The following is a 20,801-nucleotide window of genomic DNA, read 5'->3' on the forward strand; positions in this document are numbered from 1 at the left end:
TCTGATGGCAAATTGTGAAAATTGTGCTCATTAATGTGTCACTTGCTGATTTCACTGATGTTCTGATTGCTTTCTTTCTCGACTCTGCAGCTGCTTGTTGGCAAATATTTTTTTTTATGCTTTGGACAAAAACAAATCTTACAGAGAAGAAATATAATTATACAATACAAATAAAATTGCCAGCTTTTATGCCATCATTTTACCAGTGTAACGGTGATCCTACCACCAAACTGCAAATGAATGTAATAATGGAATAAATATTGATGAATTACTACCGAAATTTGAGATTGCAAAATAGAGAATAATAATAATCAGAAAATAGATAATATAAAACAGATCTATAATCTCTATTTCTATGATTTTCTATTCTCTATAATCTATTATAATCTATATAATCTGACCCTACTACTGTAGCAAGAGAGGGATCAATAAAGACAATTATAATCTAAAATATTTACCATGACAAAGAAATCAGATAATGAAGTCAAAAAAGTTTTTAGACAGAAATAAACATTTAAAAAGGGATTTACAGTTTCAAAAGAGATGTCAGGAATTACAGCATAATTGCAAGCACTTCTATGAGCTATTTGGTGGGTTAAGGATTATAAAGACAGTTAACTTAATCAAATGTAAGCACATTATCAGTGCAGAGTTCAACTACTGCAGAAAATGTGTACAAAATGAGGATACAGGTGGACTGGTCCAATATTAAAACAACATAGTGTAATCGTGGACAGGACTACAACCAATAGAGGGCGGTAAACTGTAAATTAGGCGTCTCCTCTGCCAAGATACTAAAGCGAAGGAACCAGTGTTGCCAGATTGGGCGGTTTTCCGCCCAATTGGGCTTCTTTTGTTTACGTCAGGCGGGGAAAAAATACATTGGGCGGGTGAATAAAATTTGGGCTGCTTTTGTCCACATTTGGCGGGTTTTTTAATATTGTAAAAACAGCTCTCTCTCTCTCTCTCTCTCTCTCAAATAAATAAATAAATAAATAGTTTAAATAAATAAATAATTGAGGTAGTTGTGGGCTATTCAATCGGCATACGGCAACGTACCGGTCCGTGACGTCAGTTCAGCACTGTAGCCGCGCTAAATATGAAGCGGGTGACCTAGCTAAGCAGCAGCATCATGCCGAAGTGGGGTAAGGGTATAAATATATTAGGCCTACACGGTTAAAAGTGCAACTTTTTACGTGCAGCTGTTATTATTACTAATCTGGGCCTGGCGCTAGGATGCCAGAGGTTCATCTTGCAATTTGTGTAGCCAATGGTTGATTTACTGCGCTCTTGTTGGTTGCATTAAACCTGTTAATCTATCATTTATGTGTGGCTATTTGATGCTATATGAAGCTCTGGATGTCTATGTGTTATGATTTTACGGATTTACACGAGTGTCTGGCAACTTCGTGGTTTGGGCTGGTTTTTATTGGATTGGGCGGGTTCTACGATGTGATTGGGCTGGAAACTGTCAATCTGATCTGGCAACACTGGAAGGAACGCGCAAGCGCAGTTCTTCGATAGCAAAGAAAGGAAAATGTCTCTAACGAGGTAAGTTCCGCGACGAGGATATTGTACTTTAAATCAACAACATTATGGTTGTATGTAGTTTTCAACCTCTATTTAACAATCTATATGTTTCGCTTTATATTTGATATTGTGATATTTCCGCTATCTTTCTCCATGATACGAGTGGAAGCCAATGACATTAGCCTAATGCTAACTCAGGCTAATGGTATGGCCTTAGCCTGCTAACTTAGCAACATGTAGTCGTAAACAAACACAGTTTATCAGACGTGTAACGCTTTTTTAGGGTATATCATTCAGTGTTGTAAGAATTGTTTCGATGTGGTTATGACGGTTAGCTCACTGACCAGTACGATTGCTAGCGTCTGACAAACGGATTGAGCTTGTCGGGGTTAGAGCATGTCGGCTAACGCCAGCTACACATTGCGTTATTAGCGCTGTTTTCATTACATCGTGCGGATTGTGTTCATGTGTTCATGTGTTATGCTGTGTGCAGCTTCTTACCAGCGCCGACCCAGCTGTCCCAAGACCAGCTGGAGGCAGAGGAGAGACTCCGGGCACAGAAGTCATACTCCACTGCCCTGGTGTCTTCCCGCAAAGAGCCCCCTCCCTATGGACACAGGAAAGGCTGGATACCTCGTTCACTTGAGGTAACTCAATGACTTGATCATGATATGTAATTATTCCTAATGTATATTGTGTTTAGATTTGTTGCAAAGACCTAAACATCTCGTGTATATTCAGGACTTTGGAGATGGAGGAGCTTTACCAGAGATCCATGTGGCCCAATTTCCTCTGGAGATGGGTAGAAAGAAGAAGACATCTAATGCCTTGGCGGTGCAGGTGGATTCAGAGGGAAAGATAAAATATGATGCCATCGCCAAACAAGGACAGAACAAAGATAAGGTATCCCGACAAATGACACCTTCAACTGTTCTCTCAATGAAAATGTGGCTATACATAATTGAACTCAAATAAAATGATAAAATATTTTCAACTATGTGAAACTGCAAAACTGGTCAAACCTGGTCTATGGTCAGTAGAGGACAAACAAATGTTTGACCTCTATCTCACAATTAGTACTGACTGTTTTTGGACAAAATTGGTGACAAAGCAGTATTCACTTTCAAAATGTGTCACATGGTGTATAGCATGTTTTGATTTGATCTCACACGAGTTTGGGTTGGCTTCATTAATGAGCTATTTCTAAGCTTCTCCATTTCTCTATATTGCAGGTGGTTTTCAGTAAGTACACTGACCTTTTGCCTAAGGAAGTATTAAATGATGAAGCTCCAGAACTACAGAAACCTGATGAGGAGTCTGTACAAGAAGTAAGACATTTGCACTGTTTGATGTGAACATGCATCCTTCATGTTTTTTTGTGACTAGATGTTGTGTCATTCAAGATGGATGTTAATAAAGGATCTGAACGTGGTATAAATTGATCATCAGTTTGATAACATTGTCACTATTTTGTGTCTGTAGCTCACAGAGAAGACTCGTGATGCACTGGACAAGCTGGTGTCTCAGAAGATCGCTGCTGCCATGCCTGTTAGAGCTGCAGACAAACTAGCTCCTGCACAGTACATCAGGTATGTACCAGACATTTTAGTGTCCCATTCAAAAGCATAGTATTGTTTTAGTTGTTGTATAATGTTTGAGAAGGTTGCCAGCAATGGCATCAGATTTAATGAGACACTTTTGTGGCTGTTTAAACATTAACATTGTGGCCCCATGTGTGGGTGGTGAAGTAACAAGTTTGTGTTTTTAATTTTTTCTCTTGAAGATATACTCCATCCCAGCAGGGAGTAGCTTTTAACTCTGGGGCCAAACAGAGGGTGATCCGCATGGTGGAAATGCAGAAAGACCCCATGGAGCCTCCACGTTTCAAGTAAGTAAACATGTCTTCATCAATGAAGAATGAAGTTGTGTGTGTGAAGACCAATTTGATATTAAAGTTCATTAGAATTTCTGTTTTTGAACACATTTTTAGTTAATATTAATATCGCATTCTTAATGACATATTTTTTTCTGCCACTTAATAATACCTGATTCAGAGCCTTGCGTAGTTAATAAATAATTGAGTATGTGTATTATTGTGTGCTTCAGAATTAACAAGAAGATTCCTCGAGGACCCCCCTCTCCTCCTGCCCCTGTCATGCATTCTCCAAGCAGAAAGGTACAGTTAAAAATACATTTGAGACGCATTCTACTTTTCATTCTACCCTGATGCATTTTAAATAGTGTTGCTCACACTGTGTTTAACATAGTTTTCTCCTTTGTCTTTAGATGACGGTAAAAGAGCAACAGGAGTGGAAGATTCCTCCATGTATCTCCAACTGGAAGAACGCTAAGGTAACGCGACAACAGAAACATTTGGAACAGTTGTCAAACCAATCATTCATTATAGACTGATAAATGCAACTCTTTTTATTATTTAAGAATCTAACTCTTGTTTTGCAGTTTTATTGCCAAGCTGCCATTTCTGTTCTCTAATTTCTCTCTCCATATGTTTACTTTCTCTTAGGGCTACACCATTCCACTTGACAAACGTCTGGCTGCAGATGGTCGGGGGCTGCAAACAGTTCACATCAATGAAAACTTTGCCAAGCTGGCTGAGGCGCTCTACATTGCTGACAGAAAGGTACAGCACCTTCATTACTGACTGATCTGACTGAACAGCAGTTTAGAAATGTAGCATTACCCAACCATGTCTACTTAGAGTGAAATAACATGGTAATGCTGGTTGTGTGTGTAGGCCAGAGAGGCTGTGGAGATGAGGGCCCAGGTAGAGAAGAAGATGGCCCAAAAGGAGAAGGAGAAGAAAGAGGAGAAACTGAGAGAGCTGGCTCAAATGGCTCGAGATCGCAGAGCAGGAATCAAAAGTCACGGGGACAAAGGTTAGTCAAGGCCCTCTTTCTTTTTACTTGGTGTTTATGAAAGACTCTATATGACTGATAATTCACATATACTGTGAATTATACTACTGTTTTTGCCTGTTTTAAAGAAACATAATTCACAAAATGTTCTTCCAGCTGTGTTTTTGTCTCACCCAATTGAAATTCTGTCCTGTTCCACATCATCTGCTCTCCTCTTGTCATTCCCTTTCCCTCTTTTTTCCCCTAATTTTGTTATTGTGTTTACTGTAGCAGGTGGCGAGGAGGGTGAGGCCAGGGAGCGTGACGAGATCCGCCACGACAGGAGGAAAGAGAGGCAGCAGGACCGGAACATCATGAGGGCAGCTCCTGATAAGAGGTGCTGGACACACAACACACCACATACATCTTTTTATTTTGCTTTCATCTCATTGTTTTGTGCATTATTACCTGTTGTTACATCTCACACTTTGTCCTTTTGCTCCAGGTCCAAGCTGCAGCGAGACCAGGAGAGAGACATCAGTGAACTCATCGCGCTTGGCATGCCCAACCCCCGTACCTCCAGTGAGGCCCAGTACGACCAGAGGCTTTTCAATCAGAGCAAGGTTCCAAACTTTCACACCTACTTCAGTACATTATCATTAGGGGTAAAATTCAGATGGGTACCAGGCTGAAGATCCCGGTCTCTACAACAGGAGGATACATTTCTGAAATATTTACCGAGTGTGAACGCCTCCAGCCAATCTGTACTCACGCAAGACACTTACGCCTAACCGTGCTATGCATGTGTGGGTGAATGAATGACTGTAGTGTATATCAGCTTTGAGTGTTCATCAAGACTATAAAATGTGCTGTTACAATTACAGAATGTTATCTTCGTTATGTTCTCTTATTTTTCCGTTTCCTCTGTCTTTCTTTTCCAGGGAATGGATAGTGGTTTCGCTGGCGGTGAGGATGAGACGTACAACGTGTACGACCAGCCGTTCCGTGGTGGCAGAGACATGGCTGCGAACATCTACAGGCCCAGCAAGAACATAGACAAGGACACCTACACGGATAACCTTGATTCGCTCATGAACAACAAGTACTTGGACTTAACTTGCTTAATTATGGACGATTAATGTGGTGTTTTTGTTTTTTTATGTAATTTATTTATATATATATATATATATATATAAAAAACTATCAGTGTTCACCATATTCAAATGTTGTTTTTTTGTCCCAACAGCAGGTTTGTTCCAAACAAAGACTTCACAGGCACCGACCACTCTCACAGAAGAGAAGGACCGGTCCAGTTTGAGGAGGATCCTTTCGGTTTGGATAAGTTCTTGGAGGAGGCCAAGCAGCACGGTGGCTCCAAGAGGCCGTCCACCAGCAGCCGCTCTAAGGACGACTACCACGATAAGAAACGGAGGAAGGAGTGAGAGGACGCAGACACACTGTCCATTCAGGACGATTGATGGCTTATTAAGAGAAAGAGGAGTTTCTCAGTGCCCTCTCAGCAGTTGAGGGGTTTTAATATACTCACATTTGTTTTCATTCAGTTTGAAATGAGATACCCTTTGCTTCTTTTTTTTTCTTTGTTTTTTACATTGGTTATCTTGAGGGTTCAGTTTGCAGCTGATGTGAATGGTGATATTTAGACCCAGGACGTGTGTAGATTGATGTTGTATGCTCTTTTTCTTCTTTTTAAACATGTACACAGACCAACAAAAACCTCAGTGTTTATTAGCCTTTTGTCTTTTTTTGTTCCCCACCTTTCCCTTTTTTGAGTTTTTGAGAGCTGTGGTTTAGTAAAAAAGCCCCTGGTGTGTCTGTGAGCATAGCGACTGCCCATATTTAAAATCAGACATGTACATAGGTCTAAACTTGATCTGCAAGCTGCAAAGCAAACCAGTTGTATAATTTTAGTATATTACCACCAAAGGAATAAATTTCATACTGTGTGTAACTAAAATATCTCTTGGTATTTCATGACGTAAACCATTTTGTTGGGTAATTACATGCAGGATGACAGAGTGATGGAGAGACATTGGTCAAAGGAGACTCAAAATGCAACAGTCAATCAAAAGAGGAGACTACAACTGGCACTTGTTCTTAAGAGGGCTGTAATGTTAAATAAATGAATATAATCACATAGTTATATACTTACTAACGCCTGATACCCTCAAAAGTACAATCAACACAGTTTATTACTCAATTTAAGTAATTTACTCTTGTGTAAGTTTCCTGTAAAACGTTTTTGTACATTATTCATTTTTTTGTTTTTGCAAAGAAACACTTTTGGCCTAAATGCAACAAAATATGGCCTTTTTAATGCTCCAGCCATTTTAGGTCAATCTCCAGATTCTTTTTGAACCAGCTTGTATTTGTGTAGCTATTCCTGTGTGCACTGTCGGTTTAATTTACAGCGTGAACTTTCGCAGTGTAAAAATCCACAAAGTCTCTAAATTGCATCTGTCAAACTGACGTTTATCTCCACAGCGTGGTGCAACACCTGCACGCCCTGTCTTCCCTCTGTCAATCATTCGTTTTATCATTAGTTCCTCGTCTGTGCATATTTAGGCTGGAATTCACTCATTACAGCAGCAGTCTGGAGTCGGACAGAGTCTACTGCTCACTGGAAAATGACCCGCCTGTCAATCTGTCCATCCTGCCTGCCTTACCTGGATCCTGGAGAGCAGTTTCCAGCCTCTCCTCAGTGACTCACTCTGTGGATAATCTATTATGGAGCGTGCATTTAGACAGGCGTAACAATCTCTAATGGTTGTGCCAATCAGAAAAGCAGCTGGTGTGCCGCGCAGGGCGGAGCCAGCCCAACCGTGGTGGGAGTGCATGTCTCCTGCCCTGGGATTTGCTATGACAGGAACTCATTCTTGTTTCCATTATTGCATTTTTTTTAGCACTGCTCATGCACTTCCTCTGTTTGTGCATGAGCATCGTTTCTCATAAAGAGAACGCTCATATATATTCATTTATATGGTTACTTGTGAAGCATTGTGATTTCATCATGTGTTATCTACCACATTTAGATGCCACTTAAGTATGAAAGAAGGCCGCTTTCTAAGACTTCCTCTCTCACAGCGCTGAGACTCAATAGGCTGCTGGGGAAATAGCATGAAGGCCTGATCCTCCTGAGGATTTTATTGCATAACATCAAAGCTGGAAAATTGCAGCAGTGAGTAGAAACACGTCTTCAGTGAATAGGAAACCATCACGTGTTATTTGAACAAAACTACATGAACATTAGCAGTAGCCCTGTCGGTTATTATGTTTTTCTCACAAAGGATATTGTGTTGTTGCAGTGGAAAGTAACTTCATTTGTATGTATTTGTATTCTCCATCTGAAAATAGGCTCTGTCAACTAATGAAGGAGCGTTTGTGTGTAAACAGCAGCAGTGCAGGGGCCGCCTTATTTGCGCCACCATTTTTCCACACAATCCCGCAGCTAAACAGCTAGTGTTTTGCAAAGGAAGCTTACTAGACAAAAAACTATGACATCTGGTATTTGAAGGCCACTGTATAGTTCTCTGTCGCATGTTAGAGAAGGAAGGGTAAGTGGAAGTGTCTTGTTTCCAGCATCTCAACCAAATTAATCATTTAGTCCATAAAATAAAATATAAATAAAACTGAACATGTCCAGCAGAATAAATCATAATCTTTAGGTATAGAAGTCAAGAAAACTGTTATATATATACTCCTCTGACAAGAATGTGCTTGTACATTTTATAAGATCACACACTCTGATCACCGTCTGTGACTGGTCAGCTTTTGCAGTATTAAACATTTATCAGTAAACATATTGCTGTCACTGAGGGTAGGGAGTGAGGAGAGAAGAGATATCACAAAAAAAGCATTGCAAAACAAAGCCAGATCTCCTACCTCTAAATCCAAAGAGTGGAGGGATGCAGTGGAAGACCTCAATGTTGTTTATTATTTCTGTGTCCCTTTCATTGTGGTGCAGATAAAGAAGGTATCCACCATGGCTTCTGTGTAAGAGCAGAGGATCCCATTCAAGTCCAACACAATGTGTTCACCGTTTACATCCAGTGGCACACAAAAGCAATGCTAAGGAACCAATTTCCTCTTACCTTCATGAATAAGATGGCTATTCATTGTCCTCTGTGTGCATTTGTAAAAGCAGAGAAGCCCTGAGAAGAAGCCCATTATCGGGCTGTCTGCAACTATTGTGTGCAAATACAAGCTGTACGGACCACATCTTTGTGTTGTTCTAAGACGGGAACCCAGCTGGATTCAAAAGCTTCAAATCACTGTGCAATGAAAAAAATAGATAATTTAAATTAGTTTTTTCTTCCTGTTTATACATTATACCTCCAAAACCCGGCAACAATCAAGCCTCCAATGATTCAGCTACCTTGACCTGGTACATGAATGGAGGGCAATTGTGAGACAATGAGTGACATTGAACAGTGAGATTGTAACAGATTGTAACAATTGGAGGACTCCTCCTTTTTTGACTGTGGGAGGAGACCAGAGAACCCGAAGAAAACCCACACACACACACGGGGCGAATTCAAGGCTTATTCAAGCTTTTATTTAAAATTGATTATTCATTTATGGAAACATATTAATGGGTAAGTATATTTCTGCCATTAAACCATCCTAGATGTTACTCACTGGACCTTTAGGTGACTGAAATGAGTTTGGCAGCGATATTTTGACAGAGCGCGAGCTGCCACTTTAAGGCTCCTTGCAGCATCTGTATCAATGCGATCATTTCCATTTTTCTTTTAACCCTGCCTCTGAACCTATTAAAGCTGGATACTTATCGCCTCTATCAGGTTTGGAATGGATGGGAGTTGAACTGTCTTCGTGCACACATGGCAACAACTGACCAGACTGATGTTTCATTAAAACACAATCAAGGTTACAACCTTGAGTGGAAACAAAAAGGAATAAAGCCTTGGCGACTGATTCCACAGATGTTATCGTCAGTGTCTTAATCAAAGATGCCACAACCTAGAAACAATGTGCAGCACAACAATGTCACCAATTACCAAACTGTAACCCTGTACATCAACATAACCTCTGTCTGTGGGTCCTTCAACACACACTTGGGCTCAGCCTTTGTGTAGTGCAACAGTGCCATCTAGGAGGATTTAGAGCAAGAGCAGGATTATGGAATTGTAGTCTTACATACATACATACATATATATATATATATATATATATATATATATATATATAAAGACATATATATATATATATATATATGACGTGTTAGTCTGAACAAGGATCATTTGCATTGCAGAGGAGTATAAAATTCCTTTTTCAGTTTGTCAGTGAGCACATTTAAGGTGCGATAAAGAGTCAGAGTTCAGTCACATATTGCACAATATTCCGCAAAGTGGACTTTAAACTATCTGAAATACTCCATGTTGTTATTTAGGCCCTCTGCATTATGGAAATACAAAAATACACTGTTCTACAACAGCACCTAACAAACTGTGTCCTTATCAGGTATAGTTGTAGTAATGGATTATTAATGTGATATATTATATCAATGTATTACAAAGAATTACTCATTAAACAATGGCTGTATATGGTAACGCACAAAAAGTTAACATCAAAGTGATCACCACTTGCTGCAGAATAGATCATTAACTATAAATGTTGAAAATCACTGCATTGTAAACTGTCAGGAATTACATCAAATGATATAATACATTTTTAAATGAATTTTTAAGTGAGAAATGTAAGCTAGTTTTAAATTACACTGTTTTTACAATTACACTGAGGTAAACTGTCAGCTCAGTAGTACTAATGTACTGTACTGTAACCTAATTAAAATTAGTGTTTAGAACAACAGTTAGAAAAATTATAATAATTACAAATGTTTATAAAATCATCAACTATTATGTTTTGTTTTAATGTATTTGTAGTGACCACATATGTCTGTTAGTTCCTGTGTTTGACAGAACACACTACCCCACTCTTCGGTCTGAGGGTGCCAGTGTCCAGGATGTCGAACGACTGTCCGGGGACAAGGGTGAAATCAAACCTCTGGAGCAGCTTAGCCATCACCACCTTAGCCTCCATCTGAAAGCACAGTCAGTGTGTTTAAATGAACCTGTTCACATCTGGTTTTAACATGCAAACATTTCTTTAAATTATTATATTATATAATAATTTAAATTTCTATAATAATCATTTTTATAATATTATATATTATAAATTAGACCTAAATTAGGTCTAATTCAGAACTTCAGGTTTGAACACATCCTGTGTGTCACGAGTGTAATGTGTGTTAATTATTAATGGCTGCTTTTTTTACCACCCACCTGAGCAAAGTTCTGTCCCAGGCACGAGCGTGGACCGAGGGCAAAGGGGTAGTAGCAGTAATAAGGCCTTTGTAAAAACAGACAAGAGACAAAGTCACCTCCTGTAGAATATTTCCTGCATCCATCTCATCTGGAGCAGTGCTCTAACGTGACAAGGCTCAAAATAAAACGTGGCTCTGTTTGTGTGACTTACTTAGCAGCATCCGGGTGGAATCTGTCTGGATCAAATGTCAGTGGGTCCTTGAAGAATTTTTCCATTCTCCCAGTCACATAGGAACTAAACTGAATTTCAGAGCAATTTAATTAACAGTATGATAGTGGATTATTATTTTTTTGATGAGTTGTGTTGTTTTGTTGCATGTTTTTAAGTTAAAGGTGCCATAACAGGGAAACACACTTAAACACAAACATTCAAAAGTGAATGACTCACCACGTAGGTTCCTCCTCCAGGTACGTGGATCCCATCGATGACCATGTCTACAGATACATCACGAGATGTTCCTGGAGCTGTTGGATAAATCCTCAGAGTCTCTTTTAACACCTGGGTGAGGTCACAGTGATGGTCAGTATATGATGCTGATTTCCCTGTAGATAAAACACTCCCTCGTTAAAACTAGAAGATTTAAGAATGTCCAAATTTCAAGACATTTACCTGTGAGAGATAGATCAGTTCCCCCAGGTTGTCACAGCTTATTTCCTGTTTCACCCCAATGACATCATCCACTTCTTTCTTTACTCTAGGAAACAAAATACACCAATTAAGCAACCATCCACCACCACCTAAAGTGTATTATTTAAATGAATTCTTACTTCTCCAGTATCTCTGGGTGTCTTCCTAGTTCCATTACACAGAAAGCAAGTTGATTGGCGGTTGTTTCTTGCCCTTAATTATAGAAAAACACTTAAGTGTCAAACTACATCAAGTCAGTTTGGAGCATTTCATACATCAAAGCAGAAACAACAAAGACTCACCCGCAATGAAGAAAGTCACAAAATTGTCTAACATCAGCTGCTCATCTTCTTCAGTCATGACCTCCTCTGAAATAATTGAAATTATAATTAGTTTTATTTGCACACACACCAATTAGTGATAGTAAATTCGACCTTAACGCACACAACCCGGGTGCAGGGGCTGTGGGCAGCACTTATCTGCACCCGGGGAGGAAAGGTGGTTGAGTACATTGTACAGGGCCCAAATCTCTCCAAAAGGAATCATGATGCCCTTCTGCTAACATGCATTTATCCAACAAAAACGAATGTGAACGTTATGGATTGTTACCTTTGTCTGCACTTTTGATGATGTGCGTGAGGATGTCCTTGGGGACGTCCTCACCGTTTCGCAAGGCGGCCTTTCTGTCATTGATCCACTGAGCTCCAGTTGAACGCAGCAGTTGGCCAGCTTTCTTCACTTCATTAATATACTGTCGGTTGCTCGGTTTCCACTGAAAATCATAACATTGTACGTCTGTTTATATAGTTTATCAGGTTTCCATCATCCAAACTCTCAGAATAAACTTTGAGTGAAGACATACAGCAAATAAGACGTCTCGCACGTAGACCGTCAACCCTTTCATACATATCTCAATAGCTTTAGGGAAGGGCGAACTTTTGTTCTCCAGGTCCAAATCCACACCAAAAGCTACCTGAAAGTCATCAAGGGAACATATATTTAGTATTTTTTATACTTGGATAGCAACTAAATGAGTGGATGAAGCTGGTGACACCACAACACCTTAGCAATAACATCAAGGGTAACACAGTTGAATAAGCTGAGCATCTTGGCCTCTGCATTTCTATCAGCAATATCACCAATCTTATTCATCAGCTTGTCTGCCCTCTCATTGAAGGTGCCCATCAGACCCCGCAAATACCTGGAAACAATGGGAGATTAGTGTGGAGGAAGTTGCACACACCTAACAGAGAAGATTCTCCATTCAGTCTTTTGTGATTAGCAGACAACTCACGTGCTGCTGAAAGCAGGGTCCATTATTCGGCGCTGTTTATACCACTGCTCGTGGTCCTGTGCCGTTACCAGGCCATTACCAAAAAACCTTCAGACAGGCATGAAACACATGACTTTAAATGATTGACATAACATCTTACTACATAATGTCAGATAAATGCATGTGTGTGTGTACATATACTGTAAGTATATGAGCATGTTACCACATCAAGCTCATAATTCTGCACTACTTATTTTTTTGTATTTCTATTTATTTTTTAACATTCAACTGGAGCTGAAACAATTAATCGATTATTAATCGATTACTAAATTAATCGACAACTATTTTGATAATCGAATAATCGGTTTGAAGCTTTTTGATTAAAACAAGATTTCCAATTGTTTAAGCTTCTTAAATGTGAACATTTCTTTGCTCTGGATAACAAAGAAAAGTCAATGATTTTGGTTCGTGGACAAAACAAGACATTTGAGAACATCATCATTTCCAGGTTTGACGAACACCGATCAACATTTTTTAAGGTTTTCTGATATTCTGAACACCAAACGATTAAACGAGAAGATAATCAACAGATTAATCGATTATGAAAATAATCATTAGTTGCAGCTCTACATTCAACCACTTCATCTCTGTATTTAACCCCTCTAGTCCCAAGTCAAAATTCCTTTTCCTCTTGGCCATGGGCCACCATATAAAGATGTCCTCCTTAGTGCCAGCAACCTAAAGATGTCTGACTTACAGTATGTGCCTAAAGTCCTCGACTCTACCAACTGAGCTATTGAAGGTGATGATCAAGGAAGAGGATCAACGCTGGTCAATAGAATTATTTGTACAAACAGTTATTGTGACTGGACGGAAACACCTATCCTAAAGTGCAACATGTAAAATAAGTAAATCACAAATGCATAATAATTTGTTGCCAGGCAAGTATGACAAATTAATCACAACAATATCTTTATCACTGTATCAGATTTCATTTACCTTTGGCCAAACAGGCTGAAAAGTTTCTTGTAGACAAATTTGTCTTTGGGGTACTTTGGGGACATCATGACTTCCTGAAACAACAACCATTGGAAGGTGGATCATTGATAGACAAAGAGCTTCAATGCAAATATAATCAGCAAATATGCTTTTTGAGGTAAAGCTGTTGAACTGCATGTTAACGCAAACATCCAACCAGCCAATCGCTTGGCAACAACTCCATTATGGCATGTACATATGGTCAAGATTACCAAATTAAATTCAATAGCAGATATAATAGAAAAGAACAGTGAAGCAAGTGGCCTTGAATGTGGCAGGGTTGTTACAGTGCCCTGGCTGGTTTGATCATTTCAAGAGCTGGTTTATGATGGTAGACAGACAACAGGAACTCAAAGAACATGTCATTACAAGCAAGATATGCAGAAGGGCATCTTTGAATACACAACACATTGAAGCAGGTGAACTACAGTCAGTTGTCAGCTAAAAACAAGAAACTGAGACTACAATTTTGCACAGGCTCACCAAAATAGGACAAAACAAGACTGGAAAAACATTGCATTTTTTTTTCTGTAACATTTGGATGAAGTGGTCACAGTTTGGTTTGGTGTTGTGGGGATAACATAGTGTGTAGGGAGGCACGATATTTATCGGACCGATAAATATCGGCCGATTTGGGGGAAAATTACGTCATTTTTTATCGATCCGATTTTATCTGATAAATTAATGAAATTGGGGGAATTATTTTGACGCACTGGTTACGTCATCTATCGCGCCTTACTAGCAGGACCCAGGCCTGACCTGTCGCTGCCTGATTAATAATGAACACGTCTTCACCAGTGTGGTCGTTTTTCTCCGTGTCAGAAGATAATAACAGCATCGCCGTTTGCAAAAGCTGTTCAGCGAGGATTCCAAGAGGAGGAAAGAAGACATTCGGCAGGCGTTTGAAAACTGTAAACACGTTTCAAGAGACAGTGAAGAGGCTAAACGCATAGTGCTCGACGACCAGCATTTTTTCTGTTGTTGAGAACCCGGGTTTTCGCAAGTTATTTTTGTGTGATGACAAAAATAAACATTTGAAGAGCCAAAACTTGTTTGCTGTTAGATAGGCCAGAGCTACTAAATCATCAGTTTTTCATCACTGCATCGTGCACAAACTGCAGATTATATTCAGATTATATTAAATATGAATTTATCGGTTATCGGTATCGGCCATGAGAAGCAGAAAATTATCGGTTATCGGTATTGACATTTTTCATATTGTGCATCACTAATAGTGTGTCATGTCAAAAAACGAACTAACACTGTTGTGAAATGACCTCCACAAATCAACATTTATGGAGGTTTTATTTCGCAGTGTAATGTTTATGTAACTGACTCATCACGGTGTACAATTTACCTTTGTTGCCTCTGGACTGGAGACGACCATCGTGACGTAATGGAGAATGTTTAACCTGTACACACTCCCGTAGCGTTCGGCCCTGCAAGCGATAACTTCAGTCAAAGGTCGACTTTGTGTATTCAAATGCAAACCTGCTTTCACATATAAAGTGTTGTGGGCATTTCAACAACCGCAACTGTGATAAAATGTCATGTTAACCTTCGGTAGCACAAAGCTATTCCACCGCATAAACCTCAGTTGAACTCACCACTCGAGGAACGTGTCGTGAACCACGCCGTCATTTTTCATAATCCTCAAAAGAGTGGGTGAATGTCCGAGGAAGAAACTGCGAAGACATTACAGACAAAACACTCTTGAAGAGGAACGAGTTACATTAGCGTGAAAAAGAAGTAAATAAAGAGTCACATATCTCACTTACTTGTCTCTCGGTGGCCCAGGTATGTGGTCATATTTCATATGACTATGTTGAACATACACGCAGTAACCGAGAAACGCTATTAAAAGTAAAAATAACAGAAACGTCAGCGCCTGAGAGGTCCAGCTCAAAAGTACGAGGAAGACTGACATTGTATTTCACTCATTCACAGTCATTCGCAGGCAAATAAAATGAATCCTGACCGCGCGTCAGTGAGTTTAATATCGTAAGTGGTTGGTGGGTGAAAGGTTTTCATAGTTACGGAAATAACCGTCACATTACGTTACATCACGTTACTGTCTTTAAAAGCATACACGACGGCTCGCAGGTTTCAACAGGCTCCATAGCTCAGTGGTTAGAGCACTGGTCTTGTAAACCAGGGGTCGCGAGTTCGATCCTCGCTGGGGCCTGTCGAATGTGAATTACCTTTTTGAAAATCACAGGTGTGACTAATTAGATACATGAGTGAAGTTCAGCAACACCTGTTCTTTCCCAGCTAAAACATCACAATGGCTGCTGTGTGTGGATAGAATCTCCCAGAATCCTCTGGAAGTTGAAGCTAGTTAGCCTTAACCTGCTATCTAAATGCTGTCTAAAATATTATTACCCTAGAAAGAATTGTGGTTAAAGAAAATCAGGGTAACGAGGAAAGAATTAGAAGATGATGACATCATGAAATAATGTCATTATTCAGGTTCTTAATAATAAGAATCATTTATTTATTCCTATCACATACAGAACAAAACTCCATGTCACTTCCTCAACCGAAACATCGTCAGCTCTGTAGTCACGTTTATTTTGTTCCAGAAACAAATTATTGTGGCTGCTTAATGAAGCACAATGAGGCCGGTATGTCATGCACCCACTGCACCTTATAAACATTGATAAACAACTCATGGTGATGTACATTACGGCTGCAGAGGTTTGAATCCAATTGCTCTGCCTCCCATTTCAATGTTCATCACTCAGCAAACCGTTTTCAACATGGAGAGACACGGGAACTCCTCCATGACTGAAAATAGGATCAATGTTGCCAAACAGAGCATAGAACTGTGTAGCTATAGATGCACTTCACACATCAGATCCTGTCCTCTCTCTCACCTCAGCTGGTGAAGCAGGAAAATCACGCCTTTGCTTTATTCAATTACACTAATCTCTCATAGCACTGGAGGAATGAGGTAATCGTCTGAAACAACAGGAAATCTTGCAAAGGTTTTGATGACGAACTCTACATACAGCAATAATAAGCCGGGACAGTCTGAGGCCAAGAGGAAAGAAATTGGGCATGAAATCAGAGGGTTACCATTTCAAATCCTGGGGACGGGTCAAGGATTGGTCACATGCAACCAGGCACCTATTAAATAAACCAGCTGTCGGTATACAACACTCATACACTTAATTGTCTGTTAAAAACAAAAACTGACATCATGTCCTTTTGAAGAAAACTGGAACCAGTGGTTCTTTAATTTCTTTAATTTTTGCCACCAGTGGAGTCGCCCCCTAATGGCCAACTGCTATTTCCATCCTACTTTCAAGGCATCACTTTTCATAATATAGTCTATGACTGGAGCTTCAAATCTAAAGGCTAAGTTGTTGCTTTTACTCTCTTGATATTTCTATTTCGATTCCATTGTGTGAATGGACATTGTTTGTTTTCATTTGTTTAATGTAGTTTTACGCAAAAACACATATTTCCACAATTCATGGGTTCCAAACTCTATAACTTTATTTTAATAATTTTTTTCCTGTTTCCATATGGTCATTTTAATGCAAATGGTGCAATTAATGGTCATGCAAAACATTTAAAAATGTCCTGTGGAAAAGTCTCACATCTTGTAAAAGTTGATAACATCTAAGATCAATAATCAATAGTGTCAGCTCATTGGTTCATAATGAAAACCAATCTGTTTATAAGCTTAAGTTGAAATACTGGTGAATAGTTCATCAATCATCCCCAGAATATAAAGTCATGCATTCCTGGAAAGGAGATGATGTGTGTGGTGTCATTGTGAACAGCAGGGGGTGCTCTATGTCAGTTTATTCAAGTTTTCTCCTTATCTTAAATGTTCCCTTTGAGGACATGCTTGGAAAATGAGACAGATTGTGTCTTCTCCACTAAGTGTGGTCTTTCTCTCCGAGAGCAGAATGTTCTCACTTTTCCACTGTTTTGCTTGGAAACAAAACCGTTTCGATCGCGGCCATTTGCTCGTGCATGTGTGGCTTCACTGGACAGAGGCCTCTTTTAAAGGTCAAGTGCTGTAAAAACTGAACATGAAATGAAAACATATAACGTGTCAAATAAAAGACCACAAGTGATGGTTTCTAGATGCCAGTAGCACAATTCTAATGAGAAAGCTGTGTGTCCTCACTTCAACATTCTTTTCTTAAAAAGAACATGCAGTCCTTGTTTTGCTCCAGGGTCTTGACTCTGTAAACGCCAGAGGATAAGAGCTGTTTGATGTTGTTATGACTGGCTGTCGGCCGCTTATGTATCGTACGACTGGGTCTGCAGGGGCCTTCGTGTCCAAAGGTATTGTGTTGGCTGCTCCTTTTATTTTATTGTATTATCATCTGACAGAAAGAGAGAGGAGATAGAATTAAGGCTCCCACTGGACACGTGTAAATAAAATTAAAAAAAGGATTGTAGAGTCAGCTTCATCCAAAGAATGTCAGCTATTCTGGCTCCTCTGAAGGATATTGATGTCCACTGTTAGGATTATTGTGCTGAATGTTGTTCTTGCTCTACTCACTTGACATTTTTGTTCCCCACAGCACCTTGAAACGTATGGTCCCTGCTTGTCGCTTGTTGTTTGCTCTTGTTTTTTCTTGCTATTCATTTATGTAGTTGTGTCTTTTATCTTGTTATCCATCATCATGTTGGATATAAATTATTAGCCACTAATCTGGCATATTTACACGTCAATGGTCATTAACGTGTAAATCATTAATTAAATAGTGCATGTCCCAGAAAAGATTGAAATATCAAAGAGGAAAGGGGGATCTTAGTTTTGTGCCAAATTTCCGTGGAAAAGACATTAGTGCCCCCTGCAGGATACACTGAGAATATTTACACCAGTAACATTTTATACAAGGACAGACTTTTTAAAGATGACAAACAATTTGCAATACTGCAAATATGAAAAAGGAAATAATTCAGCAAATGTATCTGGCAGACCAAAACTAACTAACTAACTTAATAAATAAATAAATATGTGACTCATTTATGTGATTTCTGGGAATGACTGGTTGTGATGATCCTTTAAAAAAAAAAAAAGGATCACTCCAAAATACAATTTCATCAGCTGTACCTTGTGTTTCGTGCCATTTAGCAAATATTCGATGTTCAACAAACACCTGCAAAGTTTATTTTTTTCATTATCTGTTTCATTAGTAGTTTACTTACATTACATTACAGTTTTATAATGTAATGCAATGCAGACACAAAATAAGTGTTTTTCTTTAGTAAGCATTTAGTGCAGTGAAGCAATTTCTTCAATCGTTCTAATTTATAACAGGAAGTTCAAAATTCAAAAAAGACATGTTGGCCAAAAAAAGAGAGACTCATTTCTATCTACCTCTGCCTTAAAAAAAGCATGTTAACATTGCCAGTGTAAAGCATGTTGGGATGTTTGGATTCCTTTTATATATATATATATATATATATATATATATATATATATGTATATGTATATGTCGTTGGCAATAATACAGTATGTATTTTTAGCTTATTCTGGTTAGTAGCAAGCCTAAAATTATGGGTCAGGGACTATATTAGCTCATGAAACAGCCACCTTTGTTGAAAACGTGTGTATACAGTACATGATTTTTCTCCTGATGATTAATAACAAACTGTTGAAAGACTACATCTTAAATGCTACCATAAGTAATGCAGAGTCCTCGGCATGTTGAACTCGGAGGTGCATTCAATGAACCTCATCAATTCCAATACTCCACTAAATAAACACGTGCAACAGATGCACAACTATAGTCTTAAGGTCACATCACTGGAGAAGTAGAGGGGTCACCACAGCGGTGACAAGCTTTGACAGGGATTTCTTTCATGCGGATGCTCTTTCTCACACAATTTCGAGAGTCCAATTAACAATGAGCAATGGGGATTGAGTACCTTGCTTCATGGTAACCCAGCTCTTGACCAGAGTCTCGAAGATGGCAACCGTCCTGTCACAAGTCAAGTTCCCTTTCCACTTGCCCCAAGTATGAAAATACATCATACATATATCTTCATTCTACCGGCCTTCATAAATCCACCCGTCCTCTGGGTGTTCGTGTATGGTTTGGTTGGTCTCATGCAGTCACCAGGATGGGACGGTGGGGATGTGGTGGCCTGAAGCAGCAGCAGCAGAGACTTGAAAGGCCATGCTGTTTGCAGGTTAACCCGCCGCAGCAGAGCCAGAGGAAATCTCATGTTCCTGCCAGCCTACAACAGTAAACAGATCTGCAACCACTGAGCTCTGGCATGAGGCCTGGGCCACCAGCACTATAACCGAAGGAATGAATCGCGCCACACACAAACACACTGGCGAGCATGTAGGTGCATAGCAAAGTATGTCGTGGAGAAAAGCAGTCCAATCTTAACACTTCTTTTCATGTGAATGATCGATGTTTAATTGAAACACAATGACTTTAATGTGTTTAAACCACAGTGTGCTGCCTCGGTGACATAACGTACACACCCTCCACAAGCTGTGAAGTCTTTCCAGCCAAGTTTTCAATGTCTCTTCATTCAATGATTCAGATAACATCTTATTTAGACAAAGGCTTTCGAAACCTCCCCTCCCTTTGATTTTCGTTCCTTTTCTTCTCTCCTCCGTTTTGGCCCCATCTCTTGGAGCTCGCTGCTCTGTCCACACATCTGCGGTTGTTTATCTGTTATTCTGTGACAGCAATGTGGTCAACATGTGTCTGGCTTGTCTCCATGCAGCACTCATCTGCAGTCAACATAGGCAGGACCTCAAAGAAGCACCCAGGCTCCTAATCATTCATAACACCATGGATACTTAACAGAGGGATGATTTCTAAATATATCCATGACATTAGTGTATTCTCTGGTAATTTTGTCCCACTTTTGACCTAATGTTCTATTGTAAAGGCATAGATGTGTGTTTGTTTTTCCTCTCAGCGAGAGCACAATGAAGGATATGGACACCATGACCTACTGGGATTAGAGTATCTGAGTATTGTGATTGGCTGACCATGTGGATTTAGATAACCCTGACTTTTGACCCTTTAATCTCCATGTTATTTAATCACCCTGAAAGTCTATATGGCTTTGGACAACATGATGGCAGAAACACTATATATCAACGCAGAAACCCTGAT

General features: G+C 39.5%; 2 protein-coding genes and 1 non-coding gene across 3 annotated transcripts; 2 read left to right on the forward strand and 1 right to left on the reverse strand.

The window, feature by feature from the left end:
* The first annotated feature begins 1,499 nt into the window (after positions 1-1,499).
* snw1 (SNW domain containing 1) lies at positions 1,500-6,360 on the forward strand. Its single transcript, XM_058614397.1, has 14 exons — positions 1,500-1,551; positions 2,024-2,177; positions 2,272-2,433; positions 2,763-2,858; positions 3,013-3,119; positions 3,314-3,418; positions 3,637-3,706; positions 3,817-3,882; positions 4,055-4,171; positions 4,286-4,427; positions 4,677-4,782; positions 4,891-5,008; positions 5,327-5,487; positions 5,632-6,360. The coding sequence occupies exons 1-14, from the start codon at positions 1,538-1,540 to the stop codon at positions 5,825-5,827; spliced, it is 1,614 nt and encodes a 537-aa protein (XP_058470380.1). The 5' UTR covers positions 1,500-1,537; the 3' UTR covers positions 5,828-6,360.
* A 2,576-nt stretch (positions 6,361-8,936) lies between these two features.
* LOC131444224 (cholesterol 24-hydroxylase-like) lies at positions 8,937-15,709 on the reverse strand. The gene is made up of 15 exons (XM_058614460.1): positions 15,465-15,709; positions 15,294-15,371; positions 15,044-15,125; positions 13,648-13,721; positions 12,670-12,756; positions 12,438-12,576; positions 12,238-12,348; positions 11,985-12,147; positions 11,678-11,743; positions 11,516-11,588; positions 11,358-11,442; positions 11,136-11,246; positions 10,899-10,987; positions 10,706-10,772; positions 8,937-10,463 (listed from the first exon to the last, which is right to left on the reverse strand). The coding sequence occupies exons 1-15, from the start codon at positions 15,611-15,613 to the stop codon at positions 10,323-10,325; spliced, it is 1,515 nt and encodes a 504-aa protein (XP_058470443.1). The 5' UTR covers positions 15,614-15,709; the 3' UTR covers positions 8,937-10,322.
* An 89-nt stretch (positions 15,710-15,798) lies between these two features.
* Positions 15,799-15,871, forward strand: trnat-ugu (transfer RNA threonine (anticodon UGU)). Its single transcript has one exon. It is a non-coding gene; the product is annotated as a tRNA-Thr (tRNA).
* The last annotated feature ends 4,930 nt before the right edge of the window (positions 15,872-20,801 follow it).

This window comes from Solea solea, chromosome 17 (genome assembly GCF_958295425.1).
Source record: "Solea solea chromosome 17, fSolSol10.1, whole genome shotgun sequence".
NCBI lineage: Eukaryota > Metazoa > Chordata > Actinopteri > Pleuronectiformes > Soleidae > Solea > Solea solea.